The sequence below is a fragment of the Numida meleagris genome, chromosome 19, assembly GCF_002078875.1.
Source record: "Numida meleagris isolate 19003 breed g44 Domestic line chromosome 19, NumMel1.0, whole genome shotgun sequence".
In the NCBI taxonomy this organism is placed as follows: Eukaryota; Metazoa; Chordata; class Aves; order Galliformes; family Numididae; genus Numida; species Numida meleagris.
Window position 1 is genome coordinate 10,872,286 of NC_034427.1, and position 27,488 is coordinate 10,899,773.

Sequence of the window (27,488 nt, forward strand, 5' to 3'; positions counted from 1 at the left end):
TCCTATAAGAAACACCTATGCCTCCTGAAACTGTAGAAGTACAGGAGGGAAATCTTCCATTGCCCATGCATGGATGGCAGGGCAGCGCCGCCCCTCACCTGGGCACAGCGACGTCCTCGCTATTACATTATTTACACAAGAGACAGCAGAGAAAAGGAGAAGCAGGTAACGTTTATCGGCTGCAGCCTCCCTTCAGAACATTCTGTACCTCTGCTTTGTAGCTGTACTTTCCTTTTTCCCCTCAATAAATAACCAGACAAAGAATGCCTGTCTGTAGTTCAGCCCCAGTGCTAGCTGTGCACAGCTACACCGCGCAGAGCTCAGGGCAGCCCCTGCAGCTGCTGTGAATGTTTTAGTCAAATCTGCCCAAATGCAGAGTCCGAATTATTTCTGTTTTGAACTTCAGGTGACTGAAGTGTCCTGGCTCACAACAAAGATGACTCACTGTAAGAAAAGCAACCCAAACCCAAAGCCCCGAACATACCATCAACCAACCAAAACCAGGCAGGCAAAAACATGGGACCAAATCAGACCTCCAGCTGGAGTTTGTTAGATTTCATCCGACTTTCTACCTAGTCTGACAGGTAATGCTGAACGGAAGTCAGGTACATAAGCAGCTCCTGACAGCAGTGTGCAGGTTATTCTGAAGGCAGATTAGCAAAGGTTCAACTTGTAACAGGCAAGCGCTACCTTTAGAGTACCGTGCCGATATCTGTAATTATGTTGAATGTGCTACGAAAGCTTTTCATTTATTTTCCAGTTACCAAAAGTTTTGCGCTACCAGAAGTTAAGATGATTTATGAAAAATATTTGGAAATAAACAACAAATATTACCAGGCAACAACAACAAAAATATCCTCACTTCCTTCCAAGCACAGAGAGAGTCACCGTCACATTAAAGCCATCAGAGAAATTCTTCAGCCAGTGTCAGGGAGCATTGCTAGGCGCTCGGTTCCACCTACCAGTGCTGCTTTCCTGCCTGGCTTTAGAAGACACTGACAACTGCAGAACGTGAGAAACATGTATTTTATTTCTAGCTACTGATGGCTTTTATTTACAGAAAAGTTAGGAGCCGATTTATTTTCAAAAGTGCAAATTTCTGTACTAGTACTTCTGAAATGATTTTGCTCTTGGTCAAGTCAACCTACTGAAAACTGTACTGCAAGTTACCTGCTGAAATGCTAAGTAAACAACTTCCGTATGTTTAGCAAAACAGAAAAGAATTCCTTTATTACAGGGGAGCTGTAGAAATGACTCTGAAAACACGATACAAATTCCCCTTATGTAAATATTATATTTCCCATTATGCCCATTCATTTGAACTGTGTAGTAAGAGAACAATACTTTCACAATTCAATTTTACAGTTCCTTGACTGTGTCACGGTAAACTATTTTTAGTTACAAAAGCTTAAGTGAGCACGTCCTGCAGCACACACAGTACGAAACCGGCGCGGAGGCACACGGTGAGGACGAACTCCCGAGCTCTTAAGTTAGCCCAGAGCAGACGGGCAAACACTGACACTCTCACTTCTCAAATTCTTCCCTCCCGTACCTTATGAAATCCGCTTCTGTGCCAGGCGTTTGAATCACACACTGCGCTACTTCCTAAGCATTTTTTTTTTTTTCTTTGAAGTTGGCAGAGCAGCTTTTGCACACAGGTTTCCCCATATGCAGATTACTTCTCGACAAGCACGAAGCAGCTGAGTCTTCGCTTCTCACGGAGGTATTTATACTCCAGTCTCTTTCGTGCAAACTTAGAGATGAATGCATGAGGAACAGAACTAGAGAAGACTTGAACTGCTCAGGTTAACACATAAGTTTGAAATACTGAAATTAAAACAAATTAAAGAATGAATCGGGTAAAACACAGAAGGCTCAGAGCCAGCCTCACGTGCTCTAAGACCCAACCACCAGGCGGCCTGAAAACCTGGGCAGCCAGAGCCGGGCAGCACTCACAGGCAGCCCAGGAGCTTTTCTGAATCCCTTTCTCGAACCTCTGGGAGCCAGGGAGCCCTGCAGCAGGCAGCATGCTGCCAAGCCCAAACGTCCTGAGCAATCCACCACAATCCCGGATTTCTAGGGACCCCTTCCTTTAGTACTAGGAAGGTTCATTTAACCCATGATGTTTTGGACAAACATTCTGTATCCGGATTAGCCTTCTCCAATGAAACACAAATTAACTGGAAAAATTCCAAACCACGCTTGCTGAGAAGTCTGAAAGTCACAAAGGATGCAGTGAAGAAAACTTCACTTTATTGTAATCAACATCTACATATATTTGGACTCAACTTGTAAGAAGAATGACCTCTTACTAAGTTTAAAATTGGAAATTAGTTATACCTGAATAAGCACATTTATTATCATTTCCTTTGATAAAAGGGAAGTTATACTGCTGTAATTTAAGTCAAACCATGACAATGGCACAATTATCATGCCCTGGCCCTGACCTGACATTTCTAAATGGGAAAAAAAAAAAAAAAAAAAAATAGATACAGTTCACACTGACAGCACATAATAAATAAGAACGTTAGGACAAAATGGGTTTGTGAGAAATAATTTGCTGATATTTAGCACATCAGAACATATAGCACTCTGCTGTGATTGTCCAATTACTTTCACAACATATGGTCCCTTAAATATTAATAATACTGTTCAAATGAGAAACTTATTCACAGTTGACGAATATAACCTCAGGAGAACACACAAATTGCTAGAAATTATTACCTTGCAAATTACTTTAACAGTGTTACTTGGACATAAATATGGATCCAACTAGCTGCTACTCTGGCTGCTAAAAAAGCCATACCAGAAGTACTGAGAAACTGGAGATCACTTGTTCCTATCTGAGCCCAAATGCCCCAGTGGCATTCCAGCTAACACAGAGGCATCAACCAGGCAGCACAGCTGATGTGCAAGATTTGCCTTCTATCCTTCCATTCACAGATAATTAGATGAAGTAAAAAAGAAAAAAAAAAAAAGAGGAAACCTCTTAAGGAAAATAGGGAAAAGAAAAAAACCATACAGAACGTGACAACTTTGAAACTTGCTATGAATTCTGCTTGCTTCCCAGAGCTCCTAAAGCACCAGGGGCAGAACCTGGCAACAGACTCGAGTAGGAAGCAGCGTCAATCTTTCCCTTACACTTCTTCCCTAATCCTCTGAAGTGCCATTTCTGAGCTATAATATTGGACTGCACAAACCATCTATCTAACGTGGCACAGCACGGATTCTTACAAATAATCTTTCTGGAAATGTTTTTGCTGCTACAGTACAGAGAATATCTGCTTAGTAGTACAAATTTGATTAAAACAATACAAAGAATTTGAAAGCGATCACCAATATCTGTAAAATTCTATAACATTTATCAGATATATAAGAGACTATGAAAACCATTTCTTCATTTATGTAAGAAATAGAAGTTCTCAGCTAAGCGGCAAACCGCAAGATGGGAAGGTGATGGTGAGAGAATGAGAGAGGAAACACAGCACGTCCCTTGCCTTTCTTTTTAAAAACAAAACAGCCTGCCTTAATGTAAGAGCCCAAACATTTGTCTTTGGCTTGCACTTTTATAGATGTGACCAATTCCAGTCCACAGTGCACTGCCAGTCTTGTTGCGGACACTGCTGTAACTCAGAGCGATGCTGTGAAAGTCACCAAGACAGATCTTTGTTCATCAGCTTTCTGAGATGGCACTTCTCAAACACACCTGTTCATTCCTGTTTTAAAAATGAGCTGAGGGGGACATACGTGGGAGAAGGTACATGGTTAGAAAGCTGCTGTAACAAAGAGGGAAAACAAAGGGAAGAGCAAGCCCTGCTTTCTTTATCACTAACATACAGCCAGAAAGACAAAGTTTCCCCCTAAAATGTTTATTGTAATGTAATTATTAAGAAATCTCCTTCTCAAGTTTAACAGAAAAAAGAAGCCAAGTCTATTCCCACAAGTTACAAGTGCTATGCAAATAATATACAGAAATGCCATATTAATCTACTGCCTGGAAATCAGATAACAACAGCAACCTACCTATACCACAGCGATACTCACTGCCTTCTCTGTAAGTACTTTCATACAGGAGTTAAGCAAGACTTCCCAGTAGTTCAGTCTTCCTACAAGACACAGCGTAACTGACTGCATATATTATGTCTTCCAAACACATTTATGAAATGTTCAATGTATTTTAGTAGGTTATTAATAGCTGGTGTTGGCAGAGAAAGGATATATTAATCTAAAAATGTAAATCATGTAAACCTAGTCATAAACATTTTTATGACCAGGCTTTTTTAAAGCACTGTACTGGCATTAGCTAGTCAATCCTCAACCTTTCCTAAGAAGTAGATTAAATATTAAAGTACATCCAAGGTGTGGCATCGTGTCAGTTTACCTTTAGTGGCAATTACACAATTAGAGCAAATTCTCTGTCAGTTTCATCATTCGAAACCATTTTTAGACTACATGATAATTACGCAACTTGTAAGGTATGGAGGCAGTGACATCATTTGTCTCTAATGCTGTGCTTCAGAGAACGCTTCAGATACTTGCCTGACCTAGCTCTGCATTCACCATTTCTCCAAGAACAACTGATAAAAAAGGAGAGGGGGAGAGTAAGTGACTGGGAAATCATTCCACCTTAAGCAATCGGCATTCATATCCAGAATTAATATTCAGGAAACGCCCCAAGTCTCAATCATTAATGATTAAGTATCACCACACCCTGGAATATTTCACTACATATCTGTATCGAAATCACCAGATCCAAACTTCAAACTTAATTGCTTGCCATTTTAAAGGCTGTGTTGGAATGGAGGGACACTGCTTACAGCAGTCCGTGTAGAACCACCTCAGTGCCAAGGCAGCAGGCAATCCCAACGTGCACACTAACAACTTCCAACACCTCAACAGTCTGAGGACATGGCAGGGCATTTCGGAACGCGAGCAATCATCCCTTGGAAGACTGAGGAAGAAATGTATTTCTGAAGTTAGCAAATTTAAACCTTTGACCCAGAGGGACTCCTTAATGGGAAGCAATCTCCTGTTATTTCACCTCACTTATCATCATACATCCACCGTGCAGCTTTCCAAAATATTAACACAGCCACGCTCCTGAGCTTACACAACCCAGCTTTCAGCAAACAGAAATTGCTTTAGGGATGGATCAATCCACCAAGGCAGGGGTCAGAGCCACACCTCGACGCCCGGCAGGAGTGCCACGTGGAAGCCCCAGGACAGCAGCTCCACAAAGCGCTGCCCGGCCCCGGCCAGAAGTTTCCTCAACAGAGTCAGGGAATTCAGCACTCCTGTGACATTTACAGACAATTCCTCTGTCATCTCTTTTATAATATTCTCAAGTGAAGCTTCCTAAAGGCTTATTTTTAAAAAAAATCGACTCCAAGAAGAACAGATTTCAACATTTAAATGTCTACCACTTTACGCATGTTATTATTTTTAAAACACTTCGGGAAAAATCCGAAACAAGTCATGTATTTACGTTCATTTTGCAAAAGCACATTCATTTTGACGACAGCGATATTCTCCACGGAGTAACCGGCTGTCCCTTCGTGTTGAAACAAAAGCTGGGCAAAAAGGGAAGAGCCCCAAGAAACCCATGAGCGTTACCACATGAGACGGCACATGGACTTGAAACCAAGCCTGAGGCGCCGCGGTCGTGTTCAGAACCATCCCACGTAGGGCTGCTGCACAAAGGGTTAATGTCCAACATGCAGCAGTTAATGGTCACAGATAACGACAGTTAGAGTTCAGTAAACTGGTAGACAGATTACAGTGCAGTTTTATTACCAGCTCCAACACGTTTACTGATGTGCTTATTACTTTTTTATAGCATACTGCTCTTGAGCAACCAGTTTATAATATTTACCCTTTAAAAACTAGGTATACAGACAATACATACATATACAAAAGGGTAACCGAGTTTACATGGAAATACTGGTGCAGCAGCTAACACATCACGTGTGTGCAGTAATCACACACATCTTGCAGGGACAAACCTATTTATAAGCCTAGAGGCAAAAGACAGCTGCCAAAATTCACACTTTTTATGCATTTAAAAACAAAAAACCCATGAACTAGGGCTGGTCTTTTTCTCTTAGAGGATTAAGATAAAAATACCACCACCACAGTTTATGTACACACATCACACACATGGAACTCTCCTTTTCTGATTTACCTCTATTAATTGCAGCATTCCGAGACAGACTTTAGTCCAACACGAATAAACCTTACATGTTGCACAGGGTAAAAATATTACATACGCTGGGACGGCTTTTTTTCATTATGTTTTAAACATTTCCTAGTGTCGTTCTTTTGTACGTCTCCATTAATTGAATTTATCCTTTAACCTGCAATTAGCCAGTATTGTTTTTAGTCCACACACAAAAAGCAACAAGTAACCTAACCCCAGCTGACTCCAATTCACTGCAGCCTGCACGCAGCGCACCGCCCACCTGATACGGGGCAAACCAGCTCCTCTCAGGCATGCACCCATTTGGCTCCGCGATGCAGACAATTAACATGCAGATTGTAATTCAAAATACACACATCCTCTTAATAACAGTTTCAAGTATCGTGCTACCTCTGAAACATCTCACACTCCTCCAGAAGTGCGATAGCAGCAAGTTGCCTTGCAACCATAAGCTGTGAATGTGCAGGTGGAGCATTCATTTGTTGCGTTTATCTGTGTCGCACAGAGAAAATTCCTCCCATATTACCCTGCTGCTGCTTCTTCACTTTATCCTCAGCGACAGCAGAATGAAGTCTCTCGACAAAAACACCTAAGTGGACGTCCAGTCTGTAAACACAGACTTAGCACAAAATACCTCATCATGCACAAAGCATGTCTGACCCATGCATTTGTCAAACGCTGAACGTGTAATTCAGAACACATCCTTGTTTGTGTATAAATAAAACTAGGGCCTTGTTATACCACCACTTCTGATTCATCTGCAGCAGATCCTTTTTTACTACTCTTACCCAGAAGTGGAACAAGAGTGGTTCTAAGATCAGCACCTTCAGAAAACAAATGAGTGGGAAGCAAAGCACTAACGTGTGTAACTGAGACCAGGAGTCCCCAGCCAAAACTTAGTGGATAGCTTAATGTGCTGCACTGTGTGCAACTCCATCATTCCAGGCTGTGACTGAGGAAAAGAGAGTTAGATCACACTGTTACAATCTACCTTAAAGTGTCAGGATTATTGCTTTTTAGGAGTTGGTTACAGAATTGAAAATGGCCCTTCTATACAGGCAGTTACAGGCAATGGTATTCTAAACTGAAAGGAACTCAAATTAAGGCAATCTTAACACAGGCACTTTCTAACTTTTTCTGCATTCTCAATAATGGTGTTATGGACCATCTACGTGTAATACACACAGTTTTCTTTCTGGATTGAAATGAAGCCATCATGCAAATTTAAAAATCATTTTGACAAGGCAGATTTCATATTCATTTTTATATCCTTTGCTACAGCAGTTTGTCTGCTGCTCAGATCGCATTTCACACAAGAGACAGAATATAAAAATAAGCTCTATTTATTGCTTTACAAGCATTGCAACATTATCCAGTAGTAAAGGACCTACACACGATCTATCATACTTCTAGTTTGGAAGGCCTTCTAGGTGATAAATATTTTAATGAAATTCAATACACCGTAGGTGACTCAGTGTGAAATGAATGGATAGCGATATCTATTGGATACAATGAGCAAGCACACGAACAAAAAATCTTCCAAACCCTTTCAGTTGATTTGCAGTCCAACCAGAGACACATGAAGCCAACACAGGTCAGAAAAATAAATACATACACCAAACTAACTCCTGCCCTGTTGGGACCAAACCTTGCCCTCCGCTCTATGAAGCGTGAACATAGCTGTGCTTCACTCACTGAAAGGAAACAAAATATTCTTCATTAAATAATCTTATGATTGCTTTGAAAACAAAAGGCACTACCTAAGTGCTAAATATTATTACCGTTTTCAGAACACCAGCTCCAAACTCACCGCTCCTCATTTCCCTCTCGTAACTGTTTTCATTTGTGTCATCAGAAGAAATCTTATTTTCAGCAACAACTCCTCATGTTTTATTTTATTTTTTTTAAATGCTGCTGGATGTGCAGAACTACTGTTGAGGTTGCTTGGCAACAAGTGAGATGCATCAGAAAGACAGATGAGGTCCATGATGAATGGAATTGAAGAGAACTATATTTGGTTTCATTCAGAGATACTAACGCACTCCAACTATACCAATTTGAATTTTCCACAGCGAGGTGAAATTTTGCTATTTCTTTCAGCACAGACACAGAGTCGCTCTGAATCCATTGAGCCAGCTTCCCAGTCTGCCTATAAAGAGGAGACCAGAATGAGGGCTCTACCTGGGCTAGTGGTTTGGTACAGCAAAGAACACTAACATGCAGTAAACATTTGGAAGACTTTTAGCCCAGAGAGGAAAGCTGAACGCTTTCAGCTGCTTTTCAGTGACTTACAGGCCACTGTGCTTTTTCATACACTCCACATACCCGAAGGTCACAATTTGTTATACGCTATGCATAAAGAACAAGCAAGAAATTAGATGACATTGAGCACCCTGCAACAGCAAAGAACTGATCAGAAAAAGTATGCCCAAACAATTCAAGGAGGTCAAAAAAGCCTTATGCAGCAGAAGATGGAAATATCCCTATCAATTCCAAGTGAAAGAGGTTCTTCTTATCTCAAGCTCTCAATCAATTTTATCTGGATCATGTGAGTAAGAATCAACCACTCTGGCACAAAAGACAGACAGGTCCTGTCCAATCTTTGATGCTTCAGAAGGAAATTAAAGCAGTAACAACATACATGTAGCTAATTATCTTGGTGGGAAAATACAAAAATGAAAAACCAACCCTCTGTCAGTCCCCACCTCTCTGGCAGCTGCAGGCAACCACAGTACTCTCAAGATTCTGAGGCCTCCAAAACCAAAGCAGAGTTGCACTGACAGCAATGATGCCCAGGATCATAAACCAAATACGATTCTCCCATTGCTGCAAAGGAAGCAGGTGATCTGCTGTGCATGAAGCAGGCGCTGCATCTGCCAGCACTAGGAGCAGGTACGCTTGTGTCAGGGAAGCTGCATCTCCAGAAGCTGCATTGAAAACCACTTTAAAAATAAACTTATCCTTATCTGAGAGCTCAAATGAGGCTTCATCATCTCAACAAATTATCTCAGTTGAAGTATCTCTACTGCTCATGAACTAAAGCTCGCTCGTGCCTTTACATTTTTGGTATTCTTCTCACACAGCAGCCCCTCCATGCGTTAAGGAAATCCCACTTAGGCATCCTGCTTACAGACCTCGTGCAACTCCTCTGGCTTTTCCTTTAAATCCTTCCCAACAGTTCCACATTCTTCATGCCGTGAAGACACTAGAATAGGATAGACTATTTTAATAACTCCCTTATCAGTGCTGAAGTCCACTTTATTACTTAGCTTCACTTTCCCTCTTTTATACATCCAAGCTGCATTTGTCTTTTTGCCGCAATAAAGCACGCTGCCATAATTAACTAATCGACTTTCAAGTCCTTTTCCAATTTTACAGATACAATCTACATTCTGACTCCCATGAGACTGTCTTGCATTCAGCTGCATTAAAACAAATTTATGAAGTACAACTTTTAAACATGTTATTCAGATCTCCCTATAAAGAGTAACCTGACCTCCCCAGCATTAACCACTCAGCCAGTGTGCAAAGAGGGCTTTGGGACTGAAGCAGACCAGCAGCCCAAAGAATGACTTTAAATACTCAGCCAGTAGTTCCCTGGGAGCTTTCTAAGAAGTGCTCCCACTCGTAGCCTTTATCATCCACCGTACTGACATCAATCCGTAAGCCAGCTTTAACAGTGCTGTAATATATACGTTGTTAATTCCACACAACGTGGTTTTAAAAATCAAAATAAAATGTGAGTATGTCATATTAGAGAAGAAAAGCACTGGTATCAAATGAGTTGATTTTATCAATCAGATCTGTAATCTTCCCAAAGAGGTGTAAGTCGACTCAAGAACATCCCACTAGATATGAAGCAGCACTGACTATTAATGTTCCTCCTATACAGCCTTGGTGTGAGAAACCACCATAACCAAAAAAAAAAAAAAAAAAAGAGAAACCTGGCAACACGGGCAATCCCACCATCCCTCACTTCTTGTTTCAAAAACCTGAAAACCTCCCCATTCTAACAGATGCTCCTAATACCCACCTTTGTCACAGATTCTAAGCTCCCCTCTTCTATTTGCAGAGTTGTATAGTATGGATGCATTCTCCTCTTTTTTGTAAGAAATAAAATCCTTACAGAATATTGTTGCTTTCCCTAAATAACAATATATTATTTTACTTTCCACATTCAGTAATAAATCTGTGCCCAAACAAGATCATTAGAAGTAAAATATAAAAAAGTATATGTTTTTTCTCTTAAGAGGCCCTAAGATTGTGCAAAAGAACCAGAAATGCTTCACCAAACTCAGTCTTTTTCACTTTGTTCTAGGACTTCCATTTCCAATAATGGAAAAAAGACACCGAGGTCTCAGAACACTATGAAGTTCTTCACTGATAAACATAAGGAAAGTAAACATACTATTGCATAAGGTACAATTACATAAAATGAAGACTGTCCAATTAGGTGAAGGCAGAACACAGAGGCAACACGAGGCATCCTGAATTCCCAAGGGTTCACTGAAACTATGGCCCAGTGACACAGCTCACCCTCATGTCCAATTAAAGAACTGAAAGATAAAATAGTTACATTTGCAATTTTTGTTGATGTGTAGAACTGTGCCTCTCTAGTTATAAATCTCACTGTTATCTACAAATGTTCGGTATAAGCAGATTGTGTTCCTTTGAGTAACTATTTTGAAACAATATTAATCATTTTTACAAGCCAACAGTGAAAAGTTGCATCTAATGTGCAGGCATACATTGCAGCAGGCTTCAAAACCACTACAGAAAACGCACTAACTTCCTACTCCATAGAAATTGAACGACAAAAAAATCCCATAAAGCAAATCTTCCAGAAAGTTGCACAACACAGCTTTCAGAAAATACATTGAAAATATCGAGAACATTTAAACTTAAAACCCTTATTGGCACTGACCTCTGCAGCTCCGGTTCCAAACGCCCGGAGCTGCACTCGGCTCAGGACGGGAGCAGGAGCTGCTCACCCGGTGCAGCCCAGCCCGGGGTCTGGGGTCACTGCCTGTTCTGAGCATCCCACGTTCCCCGCTGAGCCTCTCTTCCCTGTTTTCTCATTTGTTTAGGGAGAAGAACATTTCCTCAGCTTTGCATTGTGTGCAGTTCTTCGGTTTTGTTTTCTCCGTGAAAAAAAAAAACAGAGCTGTGTTTTGCAGTCTCTCATTTCAGACAACCAAAATCATGAAGTAAAACATACTTAAAATCTTTTCAACAAATGGTTGTGTCCTTGTGATAATGAGCTTTTCCTGATTAAAAAAAAAAAAACTGTAAGTTTTCATCTTTAATGGTCTTAAACCATAACAGCAACATAAAATATCTGAAGCCCCCCCAATGCATTCTGCAATTGAATTAGAATTCATGAAATTAATTGGTTAAATATTTCTCATTAATGACACTGTAAATCAAGTTCAGCTAGCAGATTTATTTTTAAGTTATTTGAGTTATCAAGGTTAAAACCAGACACCACACAGCTTGCTGAACTTACTGCACTTCAGTGTCCTTTCACACATTTTTTAACATTTAAAAAACAATTTTAAAAAATCAAGGAAGATAGGAGCAAGGCACCCTTTCTTACTGCAAACCTGAGGAAGAAACCCACTTCACCAAGCCTGGTTTCCCTCCAGCATTTTCTAATGCAAACAAATCTTCGCACTATATAAACGTATTAGAACAGCAGAAATGAAATGACTTCACTTTGACGGAACCAAAACCCCACCTATGTGCACAGCCATGCAGACAAGGTTGAGGTGTTCAGACCGCAGTGATCAGCAAGGCGAGCAGCAATCCCTCGGCTCGCAATGAAGTTGCCACTCCAGGCTGAATCTAACACGGGCTGGGACCACGCTGAACCCCCGGTGGAAACCTCCCCAGCTCTGCTGCTCCAGCGGCTCGGCCCCAAGGGAGGCAGAAGGGTGCAGCTGGGAGAGGTGATTATTTTCCTGGGCCTTAACTAAAAAGGCAAGCGAACACAACGCTTATTACACAGCCCTTTGGAGAATGTAATCAGCAACGAGAAGCTAATAGACTCAGTCACAAGCCTTCTCATACCTTCACAGTCACAAACATCTTAAAATACATCATCTCATCAAGACGCTCCACTGCTGCATTCGTCCAAAAGCAGTTAATTTGGTCCCCTGGCTGTCACAAGCATGCCTTGATGTATTGCTGTTTCTATGTAAGCAAGCTCAGCTGCAAACAGCTAGTTTTAATTAACTGGATGCTTATATTACAGTTGTGAAAATAATGTTTTAGAGCAGGCGTGGCTACAATGGCACTATATCCTAAATGCTCTTATACGTACTAAGAATTCAAGACTCAATTGTCAAAGTAAGACAGAGGGCATATTATTTTCGATATGTAAGGATTAAAGTTACATAAAAAAAATCCCTCATCAGTGGAAATGCTCAGTGTCATGTATCTCAGCTCTTCATCAGAGACAGGACACGGGCAACACTAATACACAAATGCATGCTGTATCTAAAAATAAAGGTACAGATAAATTTGCCTGTTGGATTATACTTCAAAGCATCAGCTATGTCTGCCTCAATCTAGAAGACACTCTGGAAGGATGCTTACACAACTGGAAGCAGAGAAGTGTTGTTCATTATTAAAAATAACAGTAATAAAAAAATCCTCTAGGAGAGAAGGAATGACACGGCACATCTCTGCCACCTGAGCCTGTCCCACCGAGTAACAGCAATGCAGGAAGCCAAGACACCCAAGAAGCAGGACCAAGAAGTAACACTCATATCTAGATTGCTAGAAGGAGCCGAGCATAATTAATAAATTACAACATGGGGCAAAAATGTGAGCATTTAACATAATGAAAGTGGAAAAAAACCCTCCAACTAAAGGGAGATGACTGGCAGCAGATAAAATATAGCTGTGTCATGAATAAAGGGAATCTCGAGGGATCCCAATGACATGAAGGAGCAGCTTTAATACCAAAAAGATAACCTTCCATGAGTTCAAAGACAATGAAAAGTATTCTGTTCATTAATGAAGAAATGCAACCACTCATCTGGATAAATTAATAAAACCATTTTTACTGGGAAAATCAGAGTACTGCCCAGTTTGCCCACCCAAACTGCACGGAACTAAAGAAATCCAGTGAGATACCAGGACAGAAAATTCTTCACGGTGCTACGGCTCCGGTGCAGGGACTAGAGAAAGGCAATCGCTGCACAGTGTGTTTGAGAAGAGTTGGTGGGCAAACCTGATGCACGGAACTTTTTTTTCCAGAAAGAACACTGGAGTGTAGAACACAGATGTGTAGTTAGTAGGTTCTGAACAGGGCTGCCTTTAGGAAGTGACCTGAAGTTTTTTGGTGGGTATTTAATACAGTTTGTCATTTATCAAGTAACAGGTTAAATAGAATGAATATGTTGCACTGATTTATATTAGTAGGTATTTGCCTCCAATCAGAAAACAGAGAAAAATACGCCACTTCCACTTCGACCCATGAACGCAGAGAGTACAAACATTCTGAAAATTCAGGGCCAACAGAGGAAGAGTTCTTTTTAGCTCTTCTCTCTCAGACCCTCTCTGTGATACTGTTGTCCAACTTAAACCAGACTTTATGCTGCTGCAGAGAATAATTTCCCATAGAGAAAATCAAAGGCTGAGTGGAGGAGAGACCAAATTTGGAACTCCAATGAGGAGAAGAAGGAAGAGTGCACTCAGACCTACGCTTGCCACAGCACACGCTGACTTTTGTCGAGGCAGCAGGAAAACACAAAAAAAAAAAAAAAAGGAAGATAAAGGACAGGATGACCCGAGAGTATTTAAGGACCAGTGTTGCAGGGAACACTGGGGACGCAGATGAGAACAAGGACTGTGTCAGTTAGAGGAAGCACGAGATACTTCGAAAGCTCCAGGTACTACGGGGAGAGCTGCAGGCTGGGAGTACTGCAGGAAAGATCAGGAGACACAGAACAACTTACAGAAATCAGAACCCACATCGTGGTTTATTTTCTGTTTGAGAAGGTAGAAGAAAAATCCCAAGTTTTGTAAAGACCAGCGGAGAGGTTGCTTTATTTTTTAAACCAGAACTACTGGGCAAAATCCTACAGCGAGCATCAGAAGTCAGAATCCACCCAGACCCAATGTTTTCCACACAGTTAAGTCCTAAGGTCTCACCTGCCTTCCTCTTTTGCTCCTCACATTACATCACCCGTGTTTATTCCCCTCTCTGGTCACTGCCCTCCAAGCTCTCTAGAACCACTCAGAAGCCTCCTACACCACGCCGACAGCCACCTCTGCACATTTTAAAAGCTTTTGTCAAATTTAAACCTCAAACAAATATAACCACTGCTGTATTTTTGGCCAGTCCCTTTACATGCCAAGTCCTGTCTGCAACACGTTGGTTCACTGTAAGGGAGAGTTTAACACTGTTTTGCATTTATTTAAAATCAGAAAACCGGACTATTTAAGCGAAAGCACAAACATCAAGTTGCAATGCCAGCACAGTAACTCAGGGGCAGAGAGGTATCGGTGGCAGCTAAAATACTACAGCTTTGCTAGGGGAAAGCAATGCTTCCCATCACCAGCACAGACAAGATACATGCTGTGCTATAAGCAACACCTTTTTCCCAAGTAATTATTAAAAAAAAAAAAAAAAGCTGATATTCAGTTCTCACTTTCCTTCTCTCATCTAAATACGAGAGTTTCTTGAAAAAGCACAAACACACAAAACAGTTAATTGAAAATAAAGCACTATGTAAAAATGAAAGTCTGTGCATTCTCATGCCTGCACTTATGGTCAGCCGGAGCCTACCACGAGCATCTAAAAAACAGACGGAACAAACCCATTTCTTCAAACTTTCAGATTCCTTTGCGCATCGCTCTTCGGTAATACTTTCAGGAAACAACATCACATCGTTTTGTACACTGAAAAAAAAATCACTTGCACATGGAAATACTGTAACAGCTTGATTTCAGAATGCCTCCAAGCAGGGCACTGGGCTTACTCCTCTGCCCATTAGAATATTCAGGACTGCGGGACATCAACGCTCTGCCAGGCCAGGTGCATTGCTGCCATTAAAAACCGTGAGAGCTTTCTGAAAACTCACCCTGCAGCACTTACACACGCAGCTAAGCAGAGATCTAAACATTACGTATTCACGTATGTCCTCAGAAGAGAGTGCCTTCTACCTTGGGAAAGGTACCACGATAAACGTGAGAAATTCAAAAACTGGAAACTTTTTCCCCCTCATTTTTCCTTAATTGCATAATAAAATATTAATACTGCTTCACTGAGTTCAGGCTGATTTTTTCACAGAATGACAATTTTCCCCCTTTTTCCCCAAAAAAGATAACTTCAATCACATCAACACAACGCTAAAGTTTCCAACAATTAAGGATTCTTTCGCTTTCCCTTAAGTTGTTTAACATCACCAGATATGACTTCCAATTCCTTTCAAATTGATGGAAGACAGTTTTATTTCATTTACGTAAATATTTGATGTAACTATTATAAGCTACGTGCAGTATTCAGTTCTTAATTACAGCACTTACTCAGTGTTGGTATAGTCCTGCCTTGTGACAAAACTCAATGACACAGCTGTGTCAGCTGTTAGGACAGGACCTAAACCAGACTGAAATAGGCACCTTTCCCTCCTCCCCACCCACACCCTGACTTTCTGTTCTGTGGCACAAATCTCTCTGAAAACCAGTAACTGCTTGTTCAGCCGGACCAGAAACGTTCCTAGTTCAAATGAGCACACGCCGCATTGCCAGCACAGCGACATCCCGTCCCCGTCCTGGAACGGATACTGAGAAGAAAACGCGATCTGACTCCAACCTCCGGGAGCCTCCTGACACACACTGTGATGCAGAAGCGCACACCGAGCCTCCCCTACAGTTTTTCAGGGTTACCCAAACACCAGAAAAAAAAAAACGGTCTTGTTGCCAGGAGGGTAAAATACAATAGTCAGTTTGTTTCTTAGCAAGAAACTGACATGGCCATTGTAAAAAAACCCATGGTTTTGGTACAAAAATCTAAATGAACTGTCAAAACAGAGCAATAATATTTGTGCATACAAACTACTATTAGCCACTAGGAGGGAATTCATTCGTTTAAAATACTTAGATATAAATATCATACCTTTTCCCGTCAATCCTAATATTAACTTCCCTTCTTCAAAATCACACACCCAAGAAGACTAGCCTTAGAAAAGAAAACGTGGAATCAGATAGCAGAAGGGCAAACTTAGTGAGATAGGAATCATTTCAGTCACAGAAGAGACTGACGAAGAGCAGTCTTCCTACTCAACACGATGTACCGCCTTCCGTGAAATGACAGTGGCACTGCAGCTCCTTTTTACTGGATCAGATGTATAAAGAAAGTATTTGAAAGCATCAGTGACTACTATTCCTTCCTCACAAAACTACTGAATCTAGGTGAGGAAAGAGGAAGAAAAGAGTTCCAAAGCTTTAAGGGCTGACTTGGCTTACTTAATTTCACTACTAAGAGAAAGTAAATTTTCAAAGTGCATGAGAAAAGCAAATAAGGGTTGTCATCCAAGTCCTGAAAATAAAAGCTATTCAGTTCTGCTTCTGCCATTACCATCAGTGGATTTCATAAATATGCAGACTCGTATTCAATGCTTAAAAACACCAGTTTATGAAATAAGGTCATCATTATACAACACTGTTTGGGAAACTAAGGCTGAGAACAGTTATTTGAAGTTCCCTATAACCTCTAGACTCCCTGAATCATAAATACTATTCAAACTCACTAATCACAAAGGCACATTCCCCTTATTTGTCAATCTTTGTAGTGGATTTCGTAAGTTACATTTCAACAATTTATTTCTATCTAAATATTTCTGCCTGTCCCAGTTTTTCCCATGACACTTGAAAATTGCCTATTACCCTTTGCCAGTTTCCCACTTTCTAAAATCATGCATGACAGTGACCCTCTATCTTTAGAGTCTGTCAGCCAAACCCAGAGTGATCACAGAGGGGAAAGACGACTGGGAAGAAGTCAGTGAAAGGCCATCATCTTACAAGCAAACCCCAGCCCCAAGATAACAGAATAATTTTTTTTCCCCTCTTTGACCTGAGCTACATACTGGTATTCATTTCTCCAGCTAATTCCTTACTCCTCCTACCTAGCCCCTTCCATGATTAATCCTTTCTAGTTCACATGAATTGGCATTTGAACTTCTGCACAGTCAAGAAGAAAAGATTTTAGCTCCACCTTACCAGGGGATGCTGATAAAACACATTATATGACAACAACCTACTCCTCTGGAACAGCCTCATGAAAAGACAGTGTAAGTGTTGAGGAGGGAGGGAAGGAAAGGAAGCGAAGTCAGAGGCTTCCTGCTACTACAAGACAAATTCAAACCCTTGCTACATCACAAGGGGCCCTATTGTTGGCAATAACTCAAAGAGGAGAAAACTTGGTTGATACCATGTCTTTATCACACTTAAAAGGCTGCTCTCCCATGTTAAAGGTTAGGCATGCTGGAAGAACACCACGCGAAAGCACACTCCTGTTATTTATGAAATTGCTGCAGGAATGCAGCAGTCGATACAAGAGCAACTGGAGCTACTCTGCAAGCGCTGGTGGAGGACAAACCCCTTCCAAACCCTCTCCAGAACGAGGGCAGGGACTGGGCCTCGCTGCTCCAGTGCTCCACTCTGCTTACAAGTGCCACAGTGCTGCCTGTGCCACGTGCCACTTCACAGTGGGAACAAGAGAAGTATTTCTGTCTCTAACTCAATTACAGATTATAAAAGATTACTAATTTTTTTTTAAACAGCCTTCACTGTAGTTAACTTAGCTAAAACTTTAACCACCTTCAAATTCACCTTAGCACTGTTAACTATTAAGCACTTTAATTACATAGAACACTTGATTCCATACAGTTCCTCAGACAACTAATTAGCTAAAACGATCAAGGACTGGAATCCCAAAGGAAATTCTTCTGGTTTCGTAGAACTACACAGGTTTCAGCTTGCTAACGCTACACCTCTACACGAGGCCAATTTACACAAAGGTGTAAGACAACCGTCCCTTCATCTGTTTACAAGCAGAATCTTAAAAACAAAAGTCCCCACATACTGTAAAGGAAGCCAGTGCATTTAGCACTGCATATCCTGTGTAGTCACCAGAAACTAAGAGTTTTTGAGTAACGCTGAAGAAAAACTTTTGACTCCCTTGTTTTTATAGCACATTAGACATCGCAACAGGTATCCTCTTTCTGCTTCAATTATCACAGGGCAACCAAATCAAAGGCAAACAAGTTTTAGATAGGACTTCAAGCTAGGTTTCTTTCAAGCCACATGAATAAGCCGCATCAAGAGGAATAATTCAAAAACTACATCTGTGTACATGGACTCTAACACTGAAGACTGTCTTCATCTTCAGCATACGAGTCTCTACAACCTCTCTGCTGTTATGCATTGCATCGAGCATGATGCTGTAAGCAAACATGTCTATATTCTAGAACCACTGGTAAGAACACGAAAAGAAGTAACACTTCCCTTTTCCTACCCTTCCAAAAAAACTCCAAGCTTTCTTTCTCTCTTATTAGCTAGATTCCACATCATTTTTCCATAACATAAGTAGAGCAGAAAGGGAATGAATCTGGTGGAAAAAAAGAAAAAAAAAGGGACAGCAGGGAAGGCAGGACAGCACAGAGAGCACTTAGCTCCTTTGCAGAAAAACGCAAGTTGTTGAAGACTAATGTGTGTAACTTGCAAGAACTTCAGAACACCGAACAACAGGCTTCTCCTATCTAAAGAGTAAATTATGACCTACTGTTTGCTTATGGCAATGAATATCTAAACCTACAAAGATGACAAACTGTTCCTTGTATATTTTATACAGACTACTTTTTGACTTGATTTTAGGTACCTGGATGTTCCAACATACATGGCCCACAAAAAGACATGCACAAAGTTCTGCACGACAATACACCCCAGGGTGCAGCACCAGTGGTTGCGGAGCTGCTTGCAGCTCCCCAGCAGCCCGAGCGTGGCTCCCACACTGGGGTATGCTACGTGATTGGCAGCAAGGCTGCGCTGGCATAGGGGCTGCAAGGTAATCCCAGTCCTTTGCTAGGAGAAGACAGAAGCCAGCAGAAGCTGCTGAGGCCAAATTTGCCACGTTGCCCTGGAATCCAGCTGCATGTTCAGCTTAGCCCGAGCCTACAACACAGAAGCGAGATACTCAGGAAAGCAATGCTGCTGCCAATCTCACTGTCCCAGTCCCTCCCCAACTCTGCAGGCTTTGTATAACGAGCCTCTGAGATGCCAATCTCGCACAGATTTTGGTATGTAGCTCGCAGGGTTGGGAGAGTTATCCACCAATGCAGTATGTCATTAATTACACATCAGCATCATATCTTCAGCATTTGTACACTTAGGGAATGTAGAACTTTGTTGGTTAAACGGACTGATAGTTTTAAAGGTACCAAGGATGCTCACCCTCCACTTTTAATGAGTGTTTTACTTAGCAGCAGATTTTGAGACCCGATACTTTGAAGTCAACTCATGCAAATCTTCAAGTCACACAAGTCTTTTAAGAGGTCTTTACTAAAAAGAGCAGCAAAAAATGAAGACCACTCAGCAGAAACTGGATGTTGGACCAGGCACTTGTGAGAAAGAGTTGTCTTGGATTAAGATAATGTTCCCTATAAAGAGGAGCTAGAACTACATAGCACAGAACGTAGCTTATTGTGAATCAGCCTGAAGTTTCTTTCAAAAGACCGTGTACCTTATCCTAAACCAGCACGTAGGGATTAGGAAAAAGTACTGTCAAGGCTCCGTAGCTAAACGTTTAGCTCAGACATTCTTACTGAAGAATTAATACTGAAAGACAATGAAAGCTTAATCTTCCCAAAACAACAGGACACAGAATAAATTAAACTGACTGTAAGGTAGGAGGTGCTAATACAAAAATATTGTTTGAAAACAAAAAGACAAAAACAGTAATATCATCTAAAAAGTTGGACAAAAGGAATAAGCTCTGAAATTCCAACACCTTAATTCAATTAGAATTGATTTAGCAGGTTTGGGTACATACACACACATAGATGCCTGCAACATTAACTAACATCCAGATCTCTTCCAACTCCCTACTAAGGTTGGGTGAAAAGTCTGAGAAAGATTTATGTTTTCTAACAAGGAATGGATTTCCATTTTTCATCTCTTAAAATGCCATTCCCCTCCTCATAATGATCAAATAACTGAATAGATTTTAAGCGTAAAAAGAAAATCTTTTAGAAACATAAATCACAAACATCTGGACAAGCAAAAGCAACAGAAGAGAACAAAACCTGACCTGCTGTCCTAGAAATTCGTATCACTATCTTATTTTGTGAAGACAGAGAAACCAAGAAACCCTGCTTGCTCTAAATAAAGAAAACTGCATTCATTTTGTACACTACCAGAAGGTGAATTTACAGCAGTATAAATCAATGTGTTAGCAGAGGTAAATTAGTGTCAGCCATGTTGTGAAAGAAACTGTAGTTAGAAAAATAAAAATAAATCAAAACACAAAACTTGAGCCTTAATCAAATTAGCTACACTGAACCTGGACACAAACCGTTCTACACCGTTAGCTCTCACTTATTACTGGTGCCTGACTTTTTCAAGTTAACATCTATCAATCTCATCTAAGAATACATACCCAGATTCTAGAGAACATGAAACAGTTGCAAGGAGAAAATACAACAAAATATAAAACAAAACCATCCACTGTGTGGAACAAAGACTTAAGGTAAAGTGTAAAGAGAAAAAAAAAACAAAAGTACTTACTCAGCATTAAATCCATTCACATGCAAAATCCTCATCTGTTTGACTATTGTGCTTTTACCAGATTCACCAGCACCTAGAAAATGAAAGTAAACCAAATTCAGAAGGAAACATGAGTGATAAGGGACATGATTTTTTCTTCAGGTTAAAATCAAGAAACTTGGTTTTCTCAGTGCAAGAGCGAAAAGTGAAAGAAAAAGAAGTAATTGCCACTGGAAACTTCAGTTGTAGCTAAAAATAAACGCCCAGCTCAAGTCATGTGTCAGATCTGAATCTTGGATCATTTCACTGTCCATTTTTCCAGTGTCAATGTTAAAACCAGACTGCGAGGTCTGGAAGGAAAAAGGACAACTTCAACGTTTTATAGAGGACAAGCCAGGGAATGTCAAAACCTGCTTGTCTCGTCAGCACTATCCGATGAAGAGAAAGACCGAGTGTACTCCAGATTAAAGAGAAGTGTTTTTGTTAGACCCTTAAAATATTTTGTTTGACTGCAGTTACCACTACTCAATCAAAAGACTGTAACGTAAATCACAAGAAATAAGATGTATGGATATTCACATCTGAAAAAGAAAGGCATCCCCTTAAGCCTCCACCCACAAAACTACAGAAGTCTCCTTTCCCTAATCCATGCCTTGGAAGCAGCCTCCCTCCCTCTCCATGTGCTCCAAGCCGATCCCACACCCACTGAGACACTGAGGCCACCTTTTGTAGCTGCGTGCTCCAAACAGGCCCCCACCGCTCTCCTCTCAATTCCCTCATATACCTGCAGTACAAATAAATAAATAAATAAATACTCCACTTCCTCTTATTTCCATAAGTAGTCGTATTCTATTTCTGCTGCGCTGCACGGATGCCAGTGCACGAGGCAGCCCATCTGCCCATAGCACCCATTTTCCCATGCACACGGAGAAGACTCAAACAGCAGCATTTAACTGAGCTGCTCCACGCTGCCAGATCAGCTTTCTATATAAAGCAAGCATGTTTTTGTAAGAGTAGTATCGCAACCTGGTAAAATTTAGCAAGATTCTATTCCGCATCTCCTACTGCCTGATTATTCCTCTCCTCGCCCCGTGTCTCAGCACCAGGAACGCATGTGGCAGAACGGGCACCGAGGCACAGCCTGTGCTCCAGGATGCCAGGCCTCTGTAGCACACGCTGACAGCACAAGCCTCCATTTTGAGCCTCACGTTCAAAACTGTATTTTAGCAGCTACACTTCAAAGTTCATTTTCTGACAGATGCATTCCTCTCCGCTTTCTCCTTCCCTTCCCTTCTCCCTCATGAATTCCTAACAGCCCTGCTCTTCTCTTCATAAAACCAGACTGCACGTTTTGACACAATACCAGAGCCCCGCTCCTTTTCCCTCGCCTTGCTGACTGTTGTTGGTAAGGACGCAGGGAGCAGGGTTTGTCTGCAGTGCTCTGTGCAAGCAGCGTGTCCCCTGAACCACGGCTGTGATGCACGCGCAGTGCCCCAGCTGCACCCACCCCACACCCCCATCACAGTGGGCAGCGACACCGAGCACCTCCAGCGGACAGAGATGGGGTCCTCTTCACAATGGCAAATTGTTCAGGAGCAGTAATATAGGCTAAATCCCTATTTCCATTACTAACAAAATTTCAAATGTGACTTGAAATTATGTCTGCTAATCAAAAGCGCTTCCAGCCAAGATTTTGATGCTGCTAAGTCCAAAAATGGAGAGTGCTGTTGCTGCAAATGCATACAGCTTGGCATTGGCATACCTGGCTTCTCTGGATCGGATACAACAGGAGTGAACCAAAATTAAGTGTTACAGCCACATTACTGAATAAGCCTATTTCCGTAACTGGCGGCTCGTTATGGCTCTGTTGTTGCAAACAACGATACACACGTTTTAACTTCACCACCAAGGATAGTTCCACGAATTTCTGCCTGTGGACAGAATGGGGCCTGTGCGCAGCGGGTTGGACTGCGGGCTCATCGAGCTGCAATTCTGTGGTGTTATTCGAACGTGATGTGAAAATACTGAGACTACTCTGCACTTTCAGAGCACTTGGTGTTTCCATTTAACGTGTCTCACAAAGTAAAAGTAACACCATGGAGACGTGAGCTCCACTAGTTTTACAGTAAGTTTCTGCTGCAGATTGTCCACAGCCGGCGAGGCTGCCAGCAGCTGAGCCGCCGCAGCCACACGCACAGAGGATCCTACAGCCACTGCTACGCACCTACAGAATTTTATTTACAAACATCCAAACTGTTTTTCAGTCACCCAAATTGAGGAAAACAAAGAGAAAAATCCAAGTGAGCCCCTGCGTGTCACAGCAGTGACCCAGCTGGTGCCGAATGGTTCCGTGCGCGCAGCGCTCACCCCAGCACGGCAGGCCAGGCTGCTCCCTGAGAGCTGAGCTCCAAACCGCGCTGCTGGAAGATTTCTGCTCAACACTGATCGACTTTTCAGCTTCACAGGTGCTGCTGCAGCTTCAGCACATTACACCTCCCTCTTTAACCGGGCCGTTAAAAGCTGCTGCCGGTCGGAGCACACACTGCAGCCTTCGCAGCCCGTTCCCCGCTCGGCGCGGCCTGGCCTCTGCCGCACGCTGAGCCCCGCGATCCCCTCATCGCACCTTATGTTAAAATACTCCAGAACGCTTCGAAGCCGTAAGTCTGACGAGCGTTCGCCCTCCGGTAACCGTTCTGGCCCCTTCCTTCCCCGAGCCCCCACCCCCGTTCCGGAGCGGCGGTGCCGTACTGCACGCAGCCGGAGCGGACCGCCGCCACCTCCCGTATCCCGGCCCACAGCCCCACGCAGCCGGGCCCCGCGCCGCCCCGCACGCTCAGCCCCGAGCGCAGCCGCCGCGCTTCCCTCCGGGATCAACATCCTCTCCGCGTCCCCCCCCTAAGAATTCCCCGACTTCCTCCTTTCCTCTTCCTCCTCTCCCTCAGCCCCCGAGGGCAGCGGGCAGCGCCCCGGGCCTGCCGGGCTCCGGGCCGGGCCCCGCCGTGCCGGCCTTCCCCCGCAGCGCCCTGCCCTGTTTACCTCCCGGGCTCCCTCTCTCTCGGGCACGGCGCTCCCCGCCGCCCGGCATCCCCGCCGCCCTCCTCCCGCCGAGGCCCCGCGTCCCTCCTGCCCGGTGGGGAGCGGCTCCCGTACGTGCGGGGCCCGCCCGAAAGCCCCCGCCGGCCCCGCCGCCTCCGCGCCCATCTCCCCGGCTCGGCCGAGCGCTCGGCCCCGGCGGAGCCGCAGGCCGCCCCCGGCCCCGCGGAACGGGTGGGCCCCGCGGATCCGCTTCCCCGGGCCCCACCTCTCCCGCCGGCCTCCCCGCGCCCGGGCAGGGGGCAGAGGGACGGTGCGCGGCCCTGCCGCCCTCCTTGCTGCCCTCCTTCCCTCCCTCCGTCGCGGAGGACGCGGCCCCCGGCCCCGCAGCCCCTTACCCAGCAGCAGGAGCCGGTGCGTGGCCCTATAGACCTGCTTGTCCTTCTGCAGCTGCTTCTCGATTTTCTTGTTGGCCTCCCGCTGCGCCTTCTCCTCGTTGCGCTGATCCTCCGTCTTGCTGTTCCCTAAGCAGCCCATCTTGGGGAGGGGGAGGCAGGGGACGCGGGGCGCGGGGACGGGAGGCGGCCGGGGCTGCCGGGGGAGGGAGGGAGGGAGGGAGGCACTCTCCCGGGCTGCCTTCTTCTTCCTCCTCCTCCTCCTCCTCCTCCTCCTCCCCCCCTACTCGCTGCTGTGGCGGCCGCTGCCCAGAGCCAGAGACATGGAGAGCGCCGAGCCCGGAGCCAGCCAAGGGGGGGCCGATGGCGATGACTTTGCTGCTGCTCCGCCGGGGCCTCCTCCCCGGCAGCTGCAGCTGCTTCTCCTCCCCGCCCCCCCCGCTCGGCCCCGCGCCGATCCCCTCAGCGCACCTTTCCCCGGGGGGGGGCCGCGACGGAGCGCGCTGCGGAGCGCTCGGCGGGGATCTCCGGGCCGGGCCGGGCCGCGGCTCCTTCAGGCGGAACAGAAATCGCGCCCCCCGCGCCGCACGCACGGGAAGAAATCCAGCTTCGGTGCCACCCCCCGCCAAAAAAAAAAAAAAAAAAAAAAAAAAAAAAAAAAATTAATCCTCTTTAGATCCAAGGCACGGGCTCCAGGCGCGGAAACCTCCCCGAAGCCGCGGCGGGGAGGATCGGGAAACGTCTCTTCCTCGCCTGTCCCCGCGCGGCTCCGCCGCTCCCCGTCCCTCGTCGGAGCCTCCGCGCCGCTCCGCCGCGCTCCTTCCTCCCTGCGGGGCCGGAGGAGTCCGATCCAAGCCCCCCTGATATTTTTTCCCCCTTCCTTTTGCTGCTTTTTTTATTTAATGTGAAACATTAGGTTTCCAGGCAGCTGAATCCTCTTGGCTTCTCCAGAAAACACACTGGGGGGGGGGAGAAGGGGGATTTTTTTTTTTTTTTTAAGCCCCTTTCGCTTCTCCCCCGAGCAAACGCTGTCCCCTCACGGGAGGATTTTTTTTCCCGTCTTATTTTCCTACTCTCTCTTGCATTTCTCCTGGCTGCCTCTCTTTTTTTTTTTTTTTTTCCTTCCCCCTATTGAGCCGCGGAGAGGAGGCAGAGCGGCGGGGTGGGGCGAGCGGCCCTCACTGAACGCTGGGAGCGGAACCGCTCACATGACGGCCGCGTCAGCCCGCGCCGCCGCCGGCGCCCTCTTCGAACCGGGCCGGGGGGGTCCGCACAGAGCCGGGCCGGGGCCGAGCCCCGAGACGCGCCGCAGCCGCCTGCGCTGAGCGGTCCCTGGAATCAGTTGGGGATCAGAGCGGCCCCGAAAATATCTGCAGGGCTTGGGGGGGGCGGGGGTTACAGTCGTAACATTTGGTATCGATTTTAACGGGGCGGTGCCCGGGGGCACTTTATAGTACACTTCAGAATAATTCCTGCAGACCTCACCGCGCTTAATGTTTTTGTGTGCCCGTATGCTTCCACATCTGACGAACTTGGGAACGTTCGCTCAGTTCCTTACAGAACCACCGTGCAGACAGTGGGGATGATGCTGCCCGATGCGGGTGCTGCAGAGCCCGGTGCCGGGCTGCCCTCACCCAGCCAGGGCTGCCCCGGGACGCGTGCGGGGCCGGGCCACGACACGGAGCCGAGTTACGCTGGGCGAAGCGAACAGGAGGGGCACAGCACAGCTCGGGGTGCGCGGTGCTTCCACCCGCGATCTCACCAGCCGCCTGCCTCCGCTTTATTTTCTAACACCGTTTTGGAAACTTCATTATATAAGCTGCATGGTAGTTTTCATGCAGAGGCTTATCAGCTACGCTCGAAAAACAAAGATTTGTGCTTTTCCTGGCTCCCTAAAACACACAGATGTTTCTCCTCTACACCCGAGATTAGTGAAATGTCCCTTACATAAATTATTTATCCCCACTCACAACATTCAATTATCCCCAACGCTATTCCCATGTACACACCTTCTTACGTCACTCAGTTACTATATTTAGAGCCACCTACAGTAAAATAATTATGTGAAGAGAGCAAACAACCAGAAGGTCACGTTCAGTGTCAGCAGATGCGTCTGTTTCGGTTCTGGGAGAGGGGTGGGCCTCAAGGGAAGCAAGGACCCCCACCGCCAAGCCTCAGCCTCAGAGGATTTATTAGGACTTTCTCTGTGATTTAAAATGCTACAGCTTTGGGCTATGCAGAGCCTAAGAGATTTGGAGACTCCCATTGACTTTGAGTGTTTTATGCCAAGGCAATTTTCAAAGGTCTTAGAGAAACTTGGCTCAGCATTGCCCAAGCTAACTTGAAATAAACACTATAATAATTCTTTGTATCTGTTACGGTTTTTGTATTTATTTGTATTGTTTCCATGTAGTTACTATTAAAACATATCTTAGCTGTGACATTTACAAGATATAGAAGAATCAATACTGCAGAATTCAGACTGAGAACTATAAAACCTCCCCACTTTCTGATGGCAGCAGGTATGAAGGGAATGCAGCACTGCCAGTACCTGCCACCTCGGGCAGTGCAGCGGGGAGAATCTGCCCCAGCCCTAGAGGAAAGGGGGAAGGGAGCAGCTCTCAGGCCTCCAGCAGTTCACAAAGGAATCCACAAACAAGATAAGAAATATTGCTGGAGGTGCACAAACTCCAGGCTCAAATCTTCACAAGCGGCGAGGAGAGCTAGAGCAGGGAAAGGGGAGCAGGAAATACGCTGAAGAATTCACCGAGTCCTGTTGTGTAGGTGCCAGCGGGGTGCAGATCGCTGCCTGAGCACAAAGCGGGTCTGGCTCTGCATGGTGGGACTCCAACAGCCACTGCTCTGGGCAGAGGAGCAGCTGCCTCCTGGTACACCTGTGCCAGTGCGGTTTGAGGCTGAGCAATGCGCAAGGCAGCTGAAGGAGGAAGACACACTCAGCTCATTTACAAAACTCCTTTTTGCTTACGATGGGTGAAGAATTAGATCACTGTATTTCAAATGCTATTGAAGTGTGAAGAGGGCTGTAAGCTGTAAAAACCAACAACCCCTCGCTCCCAAATTGTTAAACCTAT

The 27,488-nt window shown here is 44.4% G+C and overlaps 1 protein-coding gene across 2 annotated transcripts in view; it reads right to left on the bottom strand.

Annotated features, from left to right (window-relative positions):
• GNAS (GNAS complex locus) overlaps positions 1-27,488 on the bottom strand; it is a 139,340-nt gene that overhangs the window by 65,870 nt on the left and 45,982 nt on the right. The window contains exons 1-2 of one of the 2 annotated variants that reach the window (XM_021416898.1): positions 24,400-25,016; positions 20,990-21,062 (exon numbers count right to left, since the gene is read on the bottom strand). In XM_021416898.1, coding sequence (XP_021272573.1) covers positions 20,990-21,062; positions 24,400-24,538 — 212 coding nt within the window. In that variant the 5' untranslated portion in view covers positions 24,539-25,016. Of the gene's footprint in view, positions 1-20,989; positions 21,063-24,399; positions 25,017-27,488 lie in introns of those variants that run through there. The other variant, XM_021416897.1, reaches the window with a different exon arrangement.